Source organism: Atta cephalotes (assembly GCF_000143395.1).
Source record: "Atta cephalotes unplaced genomic scaffold scaffold00010, whole genome shotgun sequence".
In the NCBI taxonomy this organism is placed as follows: Eukaryota; Metazoa; Arthropoda; class Insecta; order Hymenoptera; family Formicidae; genus Atta; species Atta cephalotes.
This window is the reverse complement of record NW_012130074.1, coordinates 3,742,872-3,759,936: the sequence shown is the minus strand read 5'-3', so window position 1 is coordinate 3,759,936 and position 17,065 is coordinate 3,742,872. Positions and strand designations below refer to the sequence as shown.

Genomic DNA, 17,065 nt, shown 5'->3' with positions numbered 1-17,065 from the left:
ACTAATAACAGTAGAGAGAGTAGAGTAATCATACTTATATATTATTATTATATATATATATATATATATATATATATATATATATATATAATAATAATATATATATATATATATATATATATAGAGAGAGAGAGAGAGAGAGAGAGAGAGTCACATACACACGCACACAAACACATACACATATATATATATATATATATCGCTTATTCTTTGTACAATATCACTATGTAAATATTCGTCGTAACATCAGACATGTACGTGAGAAGGAATGTGCATGAGGACATATACAATTGAAAACGATCGCATCTATCTTATTTGAAGATCGACATCGACGGAAACGGAAGGTTTCCGACCGTGCCAACTGTCGCGTAAAATCCCCGGAGATGTTAAAATGCACCACGAGTTGATTTCCTTTTACGATGAGACGAAGCAAAATTTTGAGTTCGATAACAAATAAAAAATGTATGAACAAACGGGCATAATCGTGCAAAAAAAAGCAATTTTATATATTTTCATCTTGTATAATTTCGATGGTAAAGCACGAAGAAGAGGGATTGTGTAATATTATAAAATTTGTTAAATTCGATCAGATATGCGATAAATTAGAATCAATCAAATAAATTATATAATCATTTAGAGTAACAAATATGTTATATAAAAAATATAATTTCTTTCCTTTAAAATCGAATAAGATGAAAAAATTAAAAAAATTCTACTCTTCGAATATTATTATTTTATTGTAAAACGTCACAACTTGAAAAGAGCGATTAGAAAAATATCATCAAAATTGTCACAATTAAAAAGGAATGATTTTTAAAAGTTGTGAAATGAAAATGACAAAATGAACTCTTATTAATTCACAATTGGATTATTTGTATCCTGCACATTTTTTTTCTTTGAAAAAGAAAGATCAAATGATTAATTATAACATTTATATATAAAATTTATTATATAAATACACAATCTTAGAAATACTTTTTAAGATATTAAAGTAGATGTAAGAATTACTTAATAACTTTTATAGTACATTTGTTAAAATGATAAAAATTAACCTAAGACACGAACGATGTGTGTAATAAAAGAAAAACCATCGATGTGTGTATTAAGAGTTAAGAATATATTATTTTTGCTGATATATTTGATTAGTCAATAATTTTCTATCGAATTGAAAAATAGTTTTTATTTTTTCTGTAAAAACTTAAAATATTTAAATTGTGTCATTTTTTAAATAAGGGAACGATGTATACATAAATAAACTTTTTGTTCTTTTTTGTCAAATCTGAGAAGTATAAAATTCCAATTTTCTTCATCAAACACGAGTCTATTATTAATCGACTATTAATATAAACAAATAAACTTTTTATTTGTAAAATAAATATTTAAATGATATAGTTAAGAATAGTTAAGAATAGTTTCTTGGTACCTCAAGATCTCGAAAGGAGAAAATTTTTGGTTGCAGGGGCCCTAATGTATCGATCCTCCATCTCCGTAACGCGTCAGCGGATCCTTGGGAAGTTGGCTCTCAAGGCTCCTCGTACAGCGTCAGCAGCAACAAGAGTCAGACAGCGAGCGGCAGAGGGAAATCCAGCGGGAATGCGCGTGGATCCTATAACCGCGGTAGTTCAATACCATCCCTAAAACGTCACGATACATCTACGTCGACCACATCGACGTCGAGCCATAAGCATCGCCAAGATAGCCACGGCCAGGTAAGTGGGGATCGCAAAGACGTCAGAAACGTACTGTTAATCTCCACTACTTCATCCGCGAGATGAATGGTGTGTTCCGTTTTGTGTTTACAGCGTACAGCTTATAAGCATCATTTGTCCTTGTTAAATATTTGATAAACAACAAGGCTTATAGTGTATAAGCATGAAAACGGAACATATCCCGGAAGTAAGAATCGAATTCATGCGGAAGTTTGAGAAAATAATTCCATGGATCGTGGTAAATGTTAATTTAAGTTAAATGAATTCCTTTCCTGACTGTCGTTTTAAGTGAAATTACATTTAGCGTTGATTAATATTTACGAACATAGCTATGATTTATTCTATAATCAACTTTGCTGCACTGAAGAAAAACTAATAAAACGTAATGTGTATTTAATGGGCTGTACATTCCAATCTCTTAACTTAACTGAAGTCACTCTTTTTTATTTGAAATGAAATTTGTCCTGCCATGATTGTCGCATTATCTAGCTTCATCATAGAATAGCGTTGTTCAAATACAAATTAATGAAATGATGCTAGGAGATTGGGATGACACTTAGGGTGTCAATTAGCGAGGATTCTCCCTTCTGCAGGTCTCCGCCAGTTCTCGTCGACGTGATGCCATAAACTCCTTCTTGTCGGGCAACAGCGGCACTTCCGGCGAGCTGTTTATCAGCGGCAATTGCAGTCGCGAGCTCTCGCCTGTGCGATGGTGCGATCGCGAGGTTGATGGCGTTTACTTGGGCCGTTCCGGCTGGGTGCAGGTACAGCAGCGGTCTCTCGACGAAAATCGTCGTGCAAACTATGAGAGTAACTTGGTAAACGCGGCCACTGGTACTTTACCGTTGTCACGACGAGCGGCGGTCAAATTAGCGGACTATCATTGCAACAGCGAGCCGGGCAAGTGTCCGCAAGACTTCACCAGAGGATTAGACTCACAGCGACCTGATTTTCTCGCGCTGCACAGCCAGGATTTCGACTCCATCACTACCAGTGCCTGTACGTCGCCGCACAGCATCCCGGAATCCTTCTCTCCACCATCGATTACGCCGATTATATCGCCGCCACCGGCGTTCCAAGATGCTGTTGCCGGCAGAAAATCCTCTAGACATTCGTCTTCCTCCGCCGTGCGCGGCAATTATGGCAGCAAGGCCCCTTTTCTACCGCGATCGAATGCCATCGTCGATAGCGACATTATTAGTCCGCCACCATCGCCGCCACCTCACCAAGTCAACTGGAGCTCCCTTCCGTCCAGGAAGAATTCCGGTTTAGTGTCCTCCAGATCAAAAAGACAAAATGTCAATCAGCAGCAACAACAACAACAACAACAGCAACAGTATCGTATGGCGCAAGCCAAGTCCCTGGAGGATCAATCATCCTCCAGAAGATCGCAATTCGTGCAAAGATATCTCGAATCGTCCAGCTCGTCATCATCGTCGATGGGATTCCGAAGTCTTGACAGTTGTGTCACAAAACCTATTATGCCTAGTTTGGCAGAGAATACAGATTCTTCAGTGGAAGGGTATGTAAAAAAAACTTTTTGATTACAATGAACGACAAATTCGGCAAATTCTGTCGGCAAATTCGATTTTTTAAATGTATTAATTCAGTCTCGATTATAAATTGGAAAAGTAGAACTGATAAAAGCAGAATTAAATAAATCTAAACATTGATATTCTCCATTAATTGACAGTCTCTCTCTATAATCTATATTTCACATAATTTATAGATATATTATAATAAACACTATATCATGAAATGTTAATGTTAACAGTATTAAAAAAAACTTAGAAATACATTGAAAATATTGATCTTTTGATACTAGATATGAAGATGGCGATGAAGATGATAATCCTAGTTCATCCTTAAATCTCAGTTTGGTGTCGTCATCAGCTCTTGCCTTGAATTCGTCCACAGAATCAATTCGCGCCAACGGCGAACGAATATCGCCCAACAGGCAAGGGTATGCATACGTATATGAAAACTTATGAAGTTCTCATATAAGAAATTCAACAGAAAAAAAATTGTAAAGTATTTTATTTATATCCATTTCTAACATAGATTAATTTTAATCTCGGTTTAACTTACTTTTAATTTTTTTCCTCTTCCAAAAATTAGATTAAGGTAAAGAGTGAATTAAACAAAGATTAAAGTTAATCTACATTAATAAAACATTAAATAGTTTTTTAATTTGTATAATGTACAAACATTTTGGACATTTATTTTTATATTCAATTTCAATCTTTTTAAATTAACATTCCATATATATATACATATTAACTCGGGAATAGTCCTGAGATATTTTTATATCTCAGTGGCGAAAAAAATATGAATAAGTGTAAAATTTTTTTATATAGGTATATAACTTTTATTTATTTATATTTATTTATTTTTTAAATAACTATTTTCTCTTAACAATGCTTTAAATGTAAATTCGAAATAAAAAAAACGTTATGTTAATTTAAAAATTTTCATTTTTTTAGAAATATATGTCGTAATAAACTATTTATGTTTAATATTTATTTACTTTCTATTTACTTTTTTTTTTAGAAAATTGTTTATAGAATATCAATAAATAAATATGAATATCAATAAACATTATAGATATGAATTTAATCCACAAATACTATAACAAATTGAAAAATAATAATACATAATATGTATACATACATAATATTACTAATATTGATTTAATTGATATAAAAATATCCTAGATGATGGTAAAAAAAATTAGTTAACTAGAATTACTTTTGAATTAAAAAATAAATTAATTTAGTATTGCATCGCAAAACATTTCACAGTATTATGAAAATGAAACACCTAAGTGTTACATCTAGGAGAATCCATAGAAGCCAACAGGGGCTCAGAAGATCGCCCGGATCCTCCGAGTCAGGAAAACAGATGTTTAATTCACCTTCTTCATCGTCTTCCTCGTCCAGCAGCGAAGGACGACAAGGGCGGTCACCTACGCCTAATCCATTCAGACGCGGCAATCCCTCGCGACAGCATCAAAGCGCTAGAACCAATCAGGTATCGCCCGATTCTCATCAATCCCGAGTTAGAAGATCCAGGAGTCTCCAATTACCGGAGAAAAGGTCGCCAGGAACGACGGGCCCGCAGAGAGAACACTCCCGAGAGTCGAACGAGGCACACAGAGTTGTTGTGAAAATTGTGAATGATCGAGGAAGTGATAGGTCCAAGCGCCATGTTCTTCAGAACAGTGAGTACTCTTCCTTGGATGATTTATATCTAAGATAATTTAATTCTAATTACAAACGTATATCTATGAATATTTTATGATGCGAAGAATAAATGTTCTCAAACGTATCTTTTATAAACTTCATATTCTCGTGAAAGAAAGGTAATAATTATACATGCAGGCAATTTTTATATCCTTATAATAAATTATTTTTACTTCTGCAAAATTTATTTTAAATTTTAGATTAAAAAATATTTGCATAAAATTTCTAGCTATTCATTTTTTTATACATTTTATAAAAAAATCAATGTGCAATGAAAAGTTTTGTAAAACACGAAGAGAATGTAAAGAAAATAGAAAATCTTATGAAATAGAAAATTACATAGTAGATTAATTCAAAATCGAATATTTCTTATATTAAATTTAGCGGACAAAAAACCGAAAAAAGAATTGTTTTTAAAGAAAATATACGATTGTCAACGATCAAAATTGATCAAAATCGAATTTATTCTCTTATCTGATTTTTCCCAAATTCTTTAGGAAAAGCTCAATCCACTGACGATACCATAAATGAGAATCTTTTCCGCGAAACGGAGATGGTGACTGAATATCTGTATGGCACGCGTAGCCGCGTCGTGCCTAGAAATATGATGTCAAGCCGCTATGAACGTCGCGATGAGAGCCAAGAGCAGAGACGAGGCAACAATACATATGACGTTTACATCATATCCTCCAAGCAGCAACAGCAGCAATCTTCGAAAGTATCGAATTCTTCACAATCTCAACAACAGCAACAGCCACAGCAGTCGCAATCGCAACAACAGCAACAACAACAGCAACAACAGCAACAATCAAGACGGCCACGGACGCTGCAGAGAGGTGCTACAACACCAAACGCGAATGCGCCATCCACCAATCAAGACTTTTGTATCAGTCCAGATACAAAACTGCGTTGTAACAGCAGCACGTGCGACTTTTGGCCTCATTGCTCACAAAGAGAAACCTTGTATTCGCCAAATCAGGCGCCACCACCAGTTTTCATGAAGTTGTCGCAAAGTTATCCAGCACATCAAAGACTCTCCACCGATGCTGGTAGTCATCGCGGAAGTGCGAGCTCTTCACCGGCCTCTCTCGAGCGAATGGACGATCGGGAGCTTCGCGAGAGAGATAACTTAAGGAAGAGCAGAAACAGCCAGCAGGGCAAATATCAGGAGAGACCCAAAGTGCTCAAGCAGGCAAATAGATGGTCGCCATTAGAGGGATCTAACGGGAATGGTCCGTAATAGCTTAATTATCAAAAAATTTACCCTATTAAATTAAATGTCATAAGTAGAAACAAATACTTATTTTAAATTAATAGGCAGTGTTTTACTTTTTTTTTAGAAAAATTTTAATCTTTAATATCCATACAGCACAGAAGCTTACAGCAACATTATTGTAATATTGCTGAAATATCGTAATATTGGAACGATCTGTGCTATATGGGATAAGTGGAATAATTTAGATTTCATTCATATAGAGTTTTCTGTAAATAAAGTAGGCTCAGGAACGGAGAAGAGAGATCAAATGCATCACCGAGTGTACCGGAAGCCCGATTTCCCGGGATCCTTCGAAAGCACCGACAGCAAGGATAGGAGAGTGTCACCTGTTCAAGGAATGAATGTCAATAGATCGCCAAGCGGCGGCCCGATTATCTCTTCGTCGACGACCACCTCGTCGTCTTCGAGCAGCGATATTTGGATTACCACGTCAGATCGCACGGTGACGAAGAGTCCGCGGAATGCAAAGAGCTCCGGTGCATCCACGCCAATAGAAGATGCTGTGATCGGTTCACTTAAGACATTGATGGAACCACCGAAAGACGGTACACTATCCAGACCTGGTAGCGCGCCAACTCGGGGTGAAGATTCGCTCACGAGCGACATCGTCCTGGACCCTCATCAGCGATCCTTGTCGCTGCCCAAATCCTTCCTGGCACACAACACGGCGGAGGGGTAAGTACCAATAATAGAATTTTTTCTCACGTTATTTCTACAAGTACATGACTCGTCCGTGCAGATAAATCTCGTAAAGCGAGATCTCGATGGAAAGTCGCCCGTGATGGCCTATACTTCCTAGTCTCATTCGAATGAAACGACGGATGCAATTTCGAAGTAGACAGCTTCATGGATTCACCTTAAACGCAATACGCGCCCGCGGCCGCGGTCGTTTAAATCCTGCGGTTAAGTTTACTGGGTTGCCGGGCCACCGTGCCGCGCCCGTTCGATTGCGCTGGTAATTGGCTCCCGATCGAAACCCCGTCGGGTATTCCATTATACGTGCTCTGCATACGCGAGTCGCGTCGGGACAGCCTATCGGACTTGCTACATCCTTGGGATTAGAATTAAGCTTCCAATACGAATATTACAGCGTGCCCTATGCGCTTTAATTAGTGAATTTCTCCGGAAATCGATATTAAACTTTGCATTTTACGTTACGACGTAATTAGACTTAAAAATGCTATTGCAAATTCGTTTTTAACGAAGTACGCACTCTTAATCGATTTTTTTAGAAGCCCTATAAAAATTTTCTCATAATTATTATTTCCACAATAATTCGACAAACTACAGGAATATGATCGATGTAGACACCTATCGGATTTTATGTAGGTATATTCATCTCTAATATGATTTTTCTAAAATCGGGTTTTGAAATGGAAACAGAAATGGATACAGTTAAACGCGTATATGTATTCGTAGACTAATATTTTTACAGCATTGAAATTCGATTGGCAAATATTTGCGTACAACACGAAGACATATTCGAAATTTTTCTCTGTTCATTTTAGTTTATTTACAAGCTTTCGACATGAAGTTCAAAAGATAAATAAAAATGCAAATAAAACAAAATTAAAACTATTGAAATTAAAACTATTAAAATTAAAATAAAATGAATGTATTGGAAGATAGATTATTCAGAGAGAAATCTGCAGAACTCGTGTCACAAAGCGTTGCAGCTGACGCAATATTAATTATGACGTCAGGATTGGAAATGTATCATATGCTGTGTATCATACATAGATATTCTACGTATGATACTGAAGTATGATTCTCTTTACTTTCATACATATATATATTATCACATAATCTTATTTTTTAATCTGATGATCTTATTTAGATGTTTTAGACTGGCATAACAAATTTACATTTTTACTGCGATATCAACAATTTGAAATACGACAATATATAATTATATGTAATTGAAAATTAATTAGAAAATTATGGCACAACCAGATTATACATGTATTCAAATTAAATCCACGCGATAAGAGCAAAAATTACAACGAATTACTAATATTATTGTATACTAAATTCATGTATATGCTGCACTTATATTTTCAATATTATTTCGTTTTCGTTTTTTAATTACAAACTACATTTTTAATAAAATTGAAAAGGACTTTTGGAGTTATTCCCAATCAGCAGTATACTTCAAAACTTCAAAAATCTAAAAACATTGTTTTTTTAGTTAATAAGATTAATAAATTAGAAATTAAAAAAACGGTTATGTTAAAGATATCATACAAGTTTGATATATATTCTACCTACGCATTTATACGTATCAAATTTCCAGAATGTGTATCAAACCCACCTCTGCCTGACGTTATATTTATTAAATGCTAAAAGACACTCTCGTCTCTGTCGAGAGAGGTTGCTGTGTATAAAAACATGCGCGCTTTGCACGCAAAACGGCACGTGTGAAGCTTTCAATTAAACTGTCGCAGGGAAGAGGCGTCACGACAGTCATTGGCGCGTCCTTTGTCCGGCGGGTAAATGTAATTTTAGCGACGCAACCTCGCGAATATTTTCTTTCTCGACATGAACTGTCCTTCGTTTGCTCCATCGCGAAATGACGATTGACGTGAAATCTGCGATGACATGTTACTAACAGTGTAATCACGTGCAACAGACACATCAATATATCCCCGCGAGGAAAATGTACACGTAATTTCTCGTTAATTCTCGCGTTTCTGCTTTTCGCGTCATCCTGTCAGATCAACAATAAACTTGGTTATTCGCGCGAGAATACGATAGATATAGATAGATCCCGATATAGATTTGAAACTCGACTGCTATCGCCTGCCAATTTGCAGTTTTACAAGAATGCAAATGCATACGAATCGGTGTGACCTAATTCCTCGGCCATCGCTTCGGCGATTAATGAACATAATAAATTTTGTTATCATGAGAATTTTTCTTTGTTTGGAAATACGCGTGCGAAATATGACACGATGTAATCGCGCATTTATCAAGACAATTGGGCGCAAGTGTAAACTCGCCCACACGCGGCCCACGTACGATTTGTGCCTTCGTATTGATGCAGAATAATGGAGCAGCCTCGGTGAAATGGCAAAAATGATTTCTGATTGACTGCTGTTATTTTTAATGCAAAAAGCGTTCTTTATTGGAAACACGCCACAAAAAATAAGAGCTCTGTTTTCTGTGGCTGAACTAGTATACACTTTTGGAACTTAAAGTGAGACAGATATTTGTTTGATATTTGTTTAAAGCGAGAAAGAGAGTTCTAGAACAGTCTAGTGCAAGAACAGAAAACAGACCAAAGAATAAGGTATCTAAGAATAAAACCTAGCACTAAATATATGACACTTTTAAATTATTTAAAAACATGCTTTACGCCTAGAATATATACTTAAAAGATGCTATAGGAAGTATTTAGATAAAAAATAGCTAGAAAAATTAAAATCGATAACAACATATTTGTTTACTGCAACAAAAACTTGTGATGAAGTATGTATACACTGAGAAAAAAAATATAGTTAATTTTAATGAATATTTAGTTCAATACTGCCAACTAAACATTTACTTACAATAAGTAAATATTTTTTCAATAAAAAAAATGATTGTTATAATAAATCAAATTAATATTTCTTATATCAAATATATATATCTTTATATTTAATAAATATTTAGTTGGCAGTATTCAACTAAATATTTATTAAAATTGACTATATTTTTTTTCAGTATGAATTATTTTTATAACAATTTACTGCAAAGTTTATTAAGTATTCATTATTTTATTATAACATATAATATTCAATATATTTTATATTATTCAATTTCTTAGCTATCGAAAAATAACAAATAAATTAATTTTTTTAGATAATATTTTTTTAAAAATAATGTATTCTCATTGAATAAGGCCCATAAGAATTTAAGTGATTATTATTATAGTCACTGTTATTTATTTGTTATTTGTTTGTATGAGACTCCTACCAAAGATAACGATTTTCAACACTGTCAATTTTTAAGAAGATAAAATTGTATCCAATTGCTAACAATTTTCAAAGATTAAAAAATTAATTACAGATCAAATTATAGATAATTGTGACGTTTAAGAATAGAGTAAGTCCTAAGGGGAATTTTTTTTATGATTAATAATAATTTTAAAACTGATTTAGAAAGATAATGTTTAGTTTCTTTGTTATTTTTAATTTATTTTTTATTTAAAACTTATTATATTTACATGCATATAATATGGCCTAATATCAGAGTTAAAAAAATTGTTTTGTTTATCTACAAATATTCTATATAGAAGGTATATTTTATTTTTTAATGAGAGAAATAAAGATTTTATTTTTATTTAATTTATTGTAGTATACTATCTATAAATAGAATTAAAAGAAAAGAAAATAAATTAGATGAACCTTCTTTAACTCAGATATTTTATACAAGTTCAACACACCGCGATTCTATCTCTTCTTTTCCAAAAAATTTATGATATTGAAGTTGATACGAACTTGAAATTCTCGGATATTTAAAAAAATTCCGATATGAGACGCTACGTCGATCTCGTTGCTAACTAATCTCTCTAAACCTTGTCCAGTTGGTCGTTTCGTACGCGTTGTCAGACTTCCAAGCTTGACGTTATGTGCACAGAGTTTTCAACGAACTCGACATTTAATCCAGTAAACGCGAAGTTCTCATGAATTCTCTTCCTTCTTTCTAACATTCGTGAAACGCAAAACTTTTGATCCGCCGACCTCTTTGCATGAGTTTCTGTATGGAATAACGCCAAAAACTGCGCGTTCCCGAGTTTATCGGAACGGAAGTTGGAAGACATTAGATATCCGTAAAAAATCGTAAGATATAAGAGACGGGGATAACAAATTTTCAAGAGCATTATAAAATGGTTGATGATCAATTCAGCTATTCTAAAAAAAATGAAAGATTTTTTTTTATTATAAGCCATTTTTTACAAATATTTACACATATACATATACATATATTTAAACACATATACATATACATATATATAATATTATTTATAAATACACATATACATATACATATATTTAAAATTATTTAAACAATATTAAATTAATTAACATTTAAATTAATAAAAGAGAAGATAGTATATATTATATGGCTCTTGTAAATAAAATATAATGAGATCTCTTAATATTTCCGTTATTAGATAGTGAATTATATTGATTATTTATAGAATTATTTATTTAGTAACTCGCCATTATATCACAATTTTATTCACAATAGCCAATATTTATTATGATGTTTTGCTTATCAATTTCCAGAATATCTTCTACATTTTAGTATTTAATTATATATTTCCTCATTGTTTATAAACTTGAACATATTATCACGTTCGAATATATGCTTGTATTCGAGTATATGTATGCGAATATATGTATTATATGAATATATGTATGCTTGAGTTTATTGTTCATTATTTAATATTTAATTTGGCTATACACATTTCGAGTTATACAAAGTTTTTTCGAGTTATACAAATTTTTAAAGGGTAAAGAGAGGATTTCAAAGACCCAGAAAACATCATTTGCATCATTATAATTTTGTTTTGATATTTTTTGAAATAAATTTGAAATAAATACATTTTGTGACAAACTTTTCCGTGCATAAGTTTTATTATCGTTTTTCAATATTACATTTGATTTCAAAATTTATCTGAAGAATAATACGGACCTTTGAGGCCTAAATTGTTCTGTTATCTAATACTTTTGCTCGATTAAGGATTAAGGGGCTTATTCTGTAACTCTTAACGACTATCATAGTAGTATTACAATATTATTTTTTTATTATGTATAAAACCTGCGCAATCGTAATACTATAGTTAAAATTACACAGTCGTTAAAAGTTACAGAATAGGTCCCTAAACAATAGCATAACATTTTATTAATGTAGTCTCCTAAAAGTGCTGATTAACAATCTCCATTTTTCGAAGTTTTCAAATAATTATTTAATAAGTTAATTATAACTCTATCGCTAATCTGTATGTTCACATGTATTATAGATTTTTAGTATTGAATAGCCTATATAGAAAAGGAATTAAGTGTACAATATATATTTGGTTATCCGGAAAGTTCGTGCCGACTAACCTATATAATTTAATAAATGTATTCTAAAATTTAAATCTTCTGCGTTTCAATTTTCCTTCAAAATCGACACGAACTTTCCGGACAACCCAATATATTCTGAAATATTTTATTTTTTTATAATTCTGCGTCTTTTAAGCAAAACCAATTTTTAAAATCCATTTTTGTAGGAGATCACATTACCACCCCCCATTCTTTTTGAAGTTTCTCTTTGAAGCCTATTATGCTTTGTCGCCACGTTTTTATAAATAAGGTTCTAAATAATAAATACATATTTCATAACTTTGAATTTATAAAATTGATTGAGGAATATATTTTGACAAATATAATATAATCGCTAAGTTTTCAATTTACGTATTAATTATTAAACAAAATTAGTAAAATATAAATGGGAGATTATAATATCTTTTCCTCTATTTAATTAATTTAATATTGTTTACAGATAATATCAATATATAAATAAATATTTAGATTTACATATAAATATATAAATTTATATACAGATATATTTATTATATTCTCTTAATATTGCCAACACATTATAAAAATATATCGAAAAGTATTATTAATTTGATTTCGCAATTATTCGCATGAGATCGTTCATTTTGATGACATATCTAGATCACTACTCATCTCTCTCCATCAATCCTCTAATTCTAATAACTATAGTGCATATTATAGATCTCAATGCTCGCTATAAACATTTCTTTAATAAAAGTGGCAGCCAGTAAATGAAATAAACAGTCAACGAATGAAAATATCGATCTTTATCTAGGTCATCAAATCTCATTTTACGTGCGATGACTGACGTTTATTTAATAATAAATTTATGGAATGTTATCTATCAAAAGAAACCACATTCTTCGGCTCACGACGCCATAAGTGTCACTGATCGATATATCATATTATCCTTCCTTTTATGATGCCTCGGAAATATCCTTTAATCATTTTTATTTTTCTTTTACTTCATCGGAAAAATTCCTTTCGACGAAAATACAAATATCAAATATAATAGATTTCAAGTGATAGAAAATAACAAACTTCATAAAAGATGATTAAAAATTATTAACAGCCTTGTTTTTTGTAACTTATAAGATATATTTATAAAAAGAATATCGAAAAGAAATTAATATCTAATATTAAGTTGTCCGGAAAGTTCGTGCCGCAAAAGATTTAAATTTAAGAAATACTAAAATTTAAATCTTCTGCGTTTCAATTTTCCTTCAAAATCGGCACGAACTTTCCGGACAACCCAATAATATATAATATAATATATAATATAATATTTATATACACATATGTCTTTTACAACTGTACGAGAATGATAGAGATATATTTCCCTTCACACTATAAAATCAAAGTACACTAAGAGAAGAGAGAGAGTTACGATAATAATTTATTGCACATCCGTAGTAATATTTATTATATATAACACGGTAGTGGCAATAATAATAATAATATGGACAACTTTTGTGCTCAAAATATACATTGTTTAATGTTGCTATAAAAGATGATAACTAGAGTGATATCAGAAAAATATAATTAGTATGATTAGAATGAATAAAAATCATAAACAAGATTTTAACAATGTATGTATAACAGGCATGATAATATTTTGACGCTTTATTCAATTTTAATATAAATTAATATAATTTATTATTTTAATATAAATTAATATAAATCAGGTTAATTACGATCGTACTTTATAAATGTATCTTATAATATATCTCCACTATTAATTTATTTATAGAAATATCGAATAACTCTAAAATTATAAAATTAATTTATTTACTGTTCTCTATATTTTACCTAAAAGAAATATTTCAAACAATTTTCGAAGTTTTTTCTTAACTTTTGAATTTCTTAATTTGCTCATAAATAAATGGTGGATGGATTTCTTTTGATTAAATAATAAAAAGAATTTCAAAGAATTTTTTACGTCTCTTTTCTTCTTGTCCGCTATTGGATCCGCTATTGGATACAGTACAATAACAGCCAGTTATGGTCAAGTAAATTCTCGTTTACTTTTCAACGATGCCTACGTATATTGAGAATTCTGTATGTGGGCGTGGAAAGACAGCTTCTCAGGTCACAAAGCTTGATTCTGTGCTATATATCGACATCGACCACGGTTGGAATATTAATCTCCCAAAGATCGTAATTCGTGCGACAGGTGGTCGGCCAAATCTCGAGAAATCGACCGCTGATACTGATTAGAGATGAGAGTCATCTAATTGTTCAATGAATTGATCGGAAATTAACATCTCGTATAATCCTAATGCTCGTACACTTCACAAATTACTCCAAGTCTTTTCCACAAAACTTGTTGCCGTATCGCTTTATCGAGATTGATCGAAATGCACCTTCCGCTTCAGAGCCATCGAATCTACCAAATGTTTATTTCATAGACTCAAGTCAGATTACTCTTGGAAACGTGAATGCACGGAAAATCGAACGTCAATAAAGGAAATAATTATCTTTGAACTAACTAAAAATTAATCCATTTTGATTAATTCTTTTCTTAAATATTCAAACTGTGCGGTTATGAACTTTATTTTTTCGAATATGCGATATTCAATCGAATGTGAAATGTTACATCGAGCTGTCGAATTAAAAGCCCTCGAAATGATGGAAATTGCGCGATCGCGCTCCTCAATCAAAATATATCGCTATTTGCGGTATATTTGGAACTTCACCACTCGCATCGATGCATCGTGTTGCCGCTTATTTTCTTTGGTCCATTTCACTGATCCTCATATATAGATGGACGAGTATTATTGATTTCGCGACCACACGTATTCATTCACACTCATAATTGGGACAGCACTGTATACACTTGATACACTTGAAAGCGTGAATCGCGTGCGTTTCGCGTCAAAGTCAAGCGGAAATTATGATTTCTACTCGTCAGTTTGATAGCGCAACCGGGTGCCTTGATTAATCAACGAATTGCGATTCGATGCATTTAGCGATGTGCTTCAGCAATAACTGCGCGTGCCATTAATCATTGCTCGAATGATGCATTGCGAATATTATGCTAAATTATTGACTATACTGACTATGCTTTCTATTATTTTATTAACATCTATTAAAACATTAATCACTAAAATTAATTTGGGGGTTCTTTTCCCCCGCGTATAATAATTACAGATGTTTTACCTTCTAAGCAAAAAAATAGGATGAAAATATAATTAAACGAAATATTGTTTTTCTTTTTATCATCAGAAATATTGCAAATATTGGAAAAAGAAAGTGATCATAATGCTTTTTGAAATACACTTCGCATAACAATTAGGGGATCATTTTGAAACCTGAAAATTTTGCTGAGCTTTAAGAGGCTTTCAAGGATTACAAGACAGTTTTTCTTATTGTGTTATAAAGAATATCGATTTTGAAACAGTTAAAATAATTTTTTCTGCTCCATCGAATGGTCTTTTTCGCGAAGACTATAAGCAAGTCGTATTTTGAAAATTTCACGATGTTTTAGCTTTTTACGAACAAAATAAAGATAGGATGAAAAATGTCACTATGAACATTACCAATAGATTTTGAAGTCGAAAACTTTTCTTTTAAAATAACACCACGAACATTGCTCTAGCATGTCTAGAAACTGTTATTAAATTCTAAGAACGGTACATTTTGCAAAATTTTAGATAATTATCACAATCGGTTACGATATATATTAGGGAAGATTACTCGGTTAGAGTTTACACATCATTTGTGTATACAGAGAGAGAGAGAGAAAGAGAGAGAAGGGGGAGGGAGAGAGAGAGAGAGCAATTGCATTTATGACCGTGATGCAGCTTTGTCGTGTTCACAATTAATATTCTCTAAGGTTTTGACAGATAGTAATTAGTCGATATTCAGGATAAATAATTCCCAAAAGTTTGTATTACTCTCGACCACAATATCACTCTTTCGCAGAATTTTAACGAAAATTTACTCGAAACAAGCTCAAAAGAATCATGAATGCCGACAGCTCTGATAGCCAATTACTCAGCCACGACATTGGCAGAGGGAATAGTTCGTAAGGGACAGAAGAGGTTTCGGAGAACTGGTAGGGTATTGCAGCAATGAAATACACAGAATTTGTAACAATAAAATAGTATATTCTATCTACAATTTCCTATATACGCTGAATAATTAACCTTTGGAAAACTGAAGGTCCCTTTAGGAATTCGACAGTGATGCCACCTTTTTTACCACTCAACCCTATGACAAAAAAGTTCTAACCCTTTAAAAAATAATCGATCAAAAACATATCGATCCTCAGAAGGTTAATGAACGATGATACTCGAGGAAGAAATGTTCATAGAACTTTATCACCTCTTTCGATTACGTTTTCGACAACGCGATATTAACTAAAAACTTTTCTTGACGGTACGAGCTCACGCAAGGTAGAATATAATTCGTTAAATAATCTGCCCGATCATTAAAGATCAGTTAATATTTATATTAATTCAATATAAATATAATAATGATATATATAATCATGTCAATATGAGCCAATACAAAGCATTAATGTATGATATAATCAAAACTTTATTAAGCAATATTGCGGTATACATTACGATCCTCGTTTCGGATCCTCTTCAGTACATAAATTAATGACGCAAAAACAATTAATTATTAAAAAAATAATCGCATTATGACTGTCCAATTTTAACGGAAAGTTATATATCAAATTGATAGGTTTGATGTAACGTTGAATCAGAAAACATGACATTATCACTTACTCCGTTATTGAAT

At 32.2% G+C, this 17,065-nt stretch overlaps 1 protein-coding gene across 1 annotated transcript in view; it reads left to right on the top strand.

Moving 5' to 3' along the window:
* The window catches only part of LOC105627750, a 111,576-nt gene that overhangs the window by 5,521 nt on the left and 88,990 nt on the right, over positions 1-17,065 (top strand). Inside the window, exons 4-9 of the mRNA XM_012209029.1 lie at positions 1,460-1,709; positions 2,303-3,231; positions 3,535-3,672; positions 4,547-4,929; positions 5,449-6,183; positions 6,449-6,902. Of these exons, the coding sequence (XP_012064419.1) occupies positions 1,460-1,709; positions 2,303-3,231; positions 3,535-3,672; positions 4,547-4,929; positions 5,449-6,183; positions 6,449-6,902 (2,889 nt within the window). The remainder of the gene's footprint in view (positions 1-1,459; positions 1,710-2,302; positions 3,232-3,534; positions 3,673-4,546; positions 4,930-5,448; positions 6,184-6,448; positions 6,903-17,065) is intronic.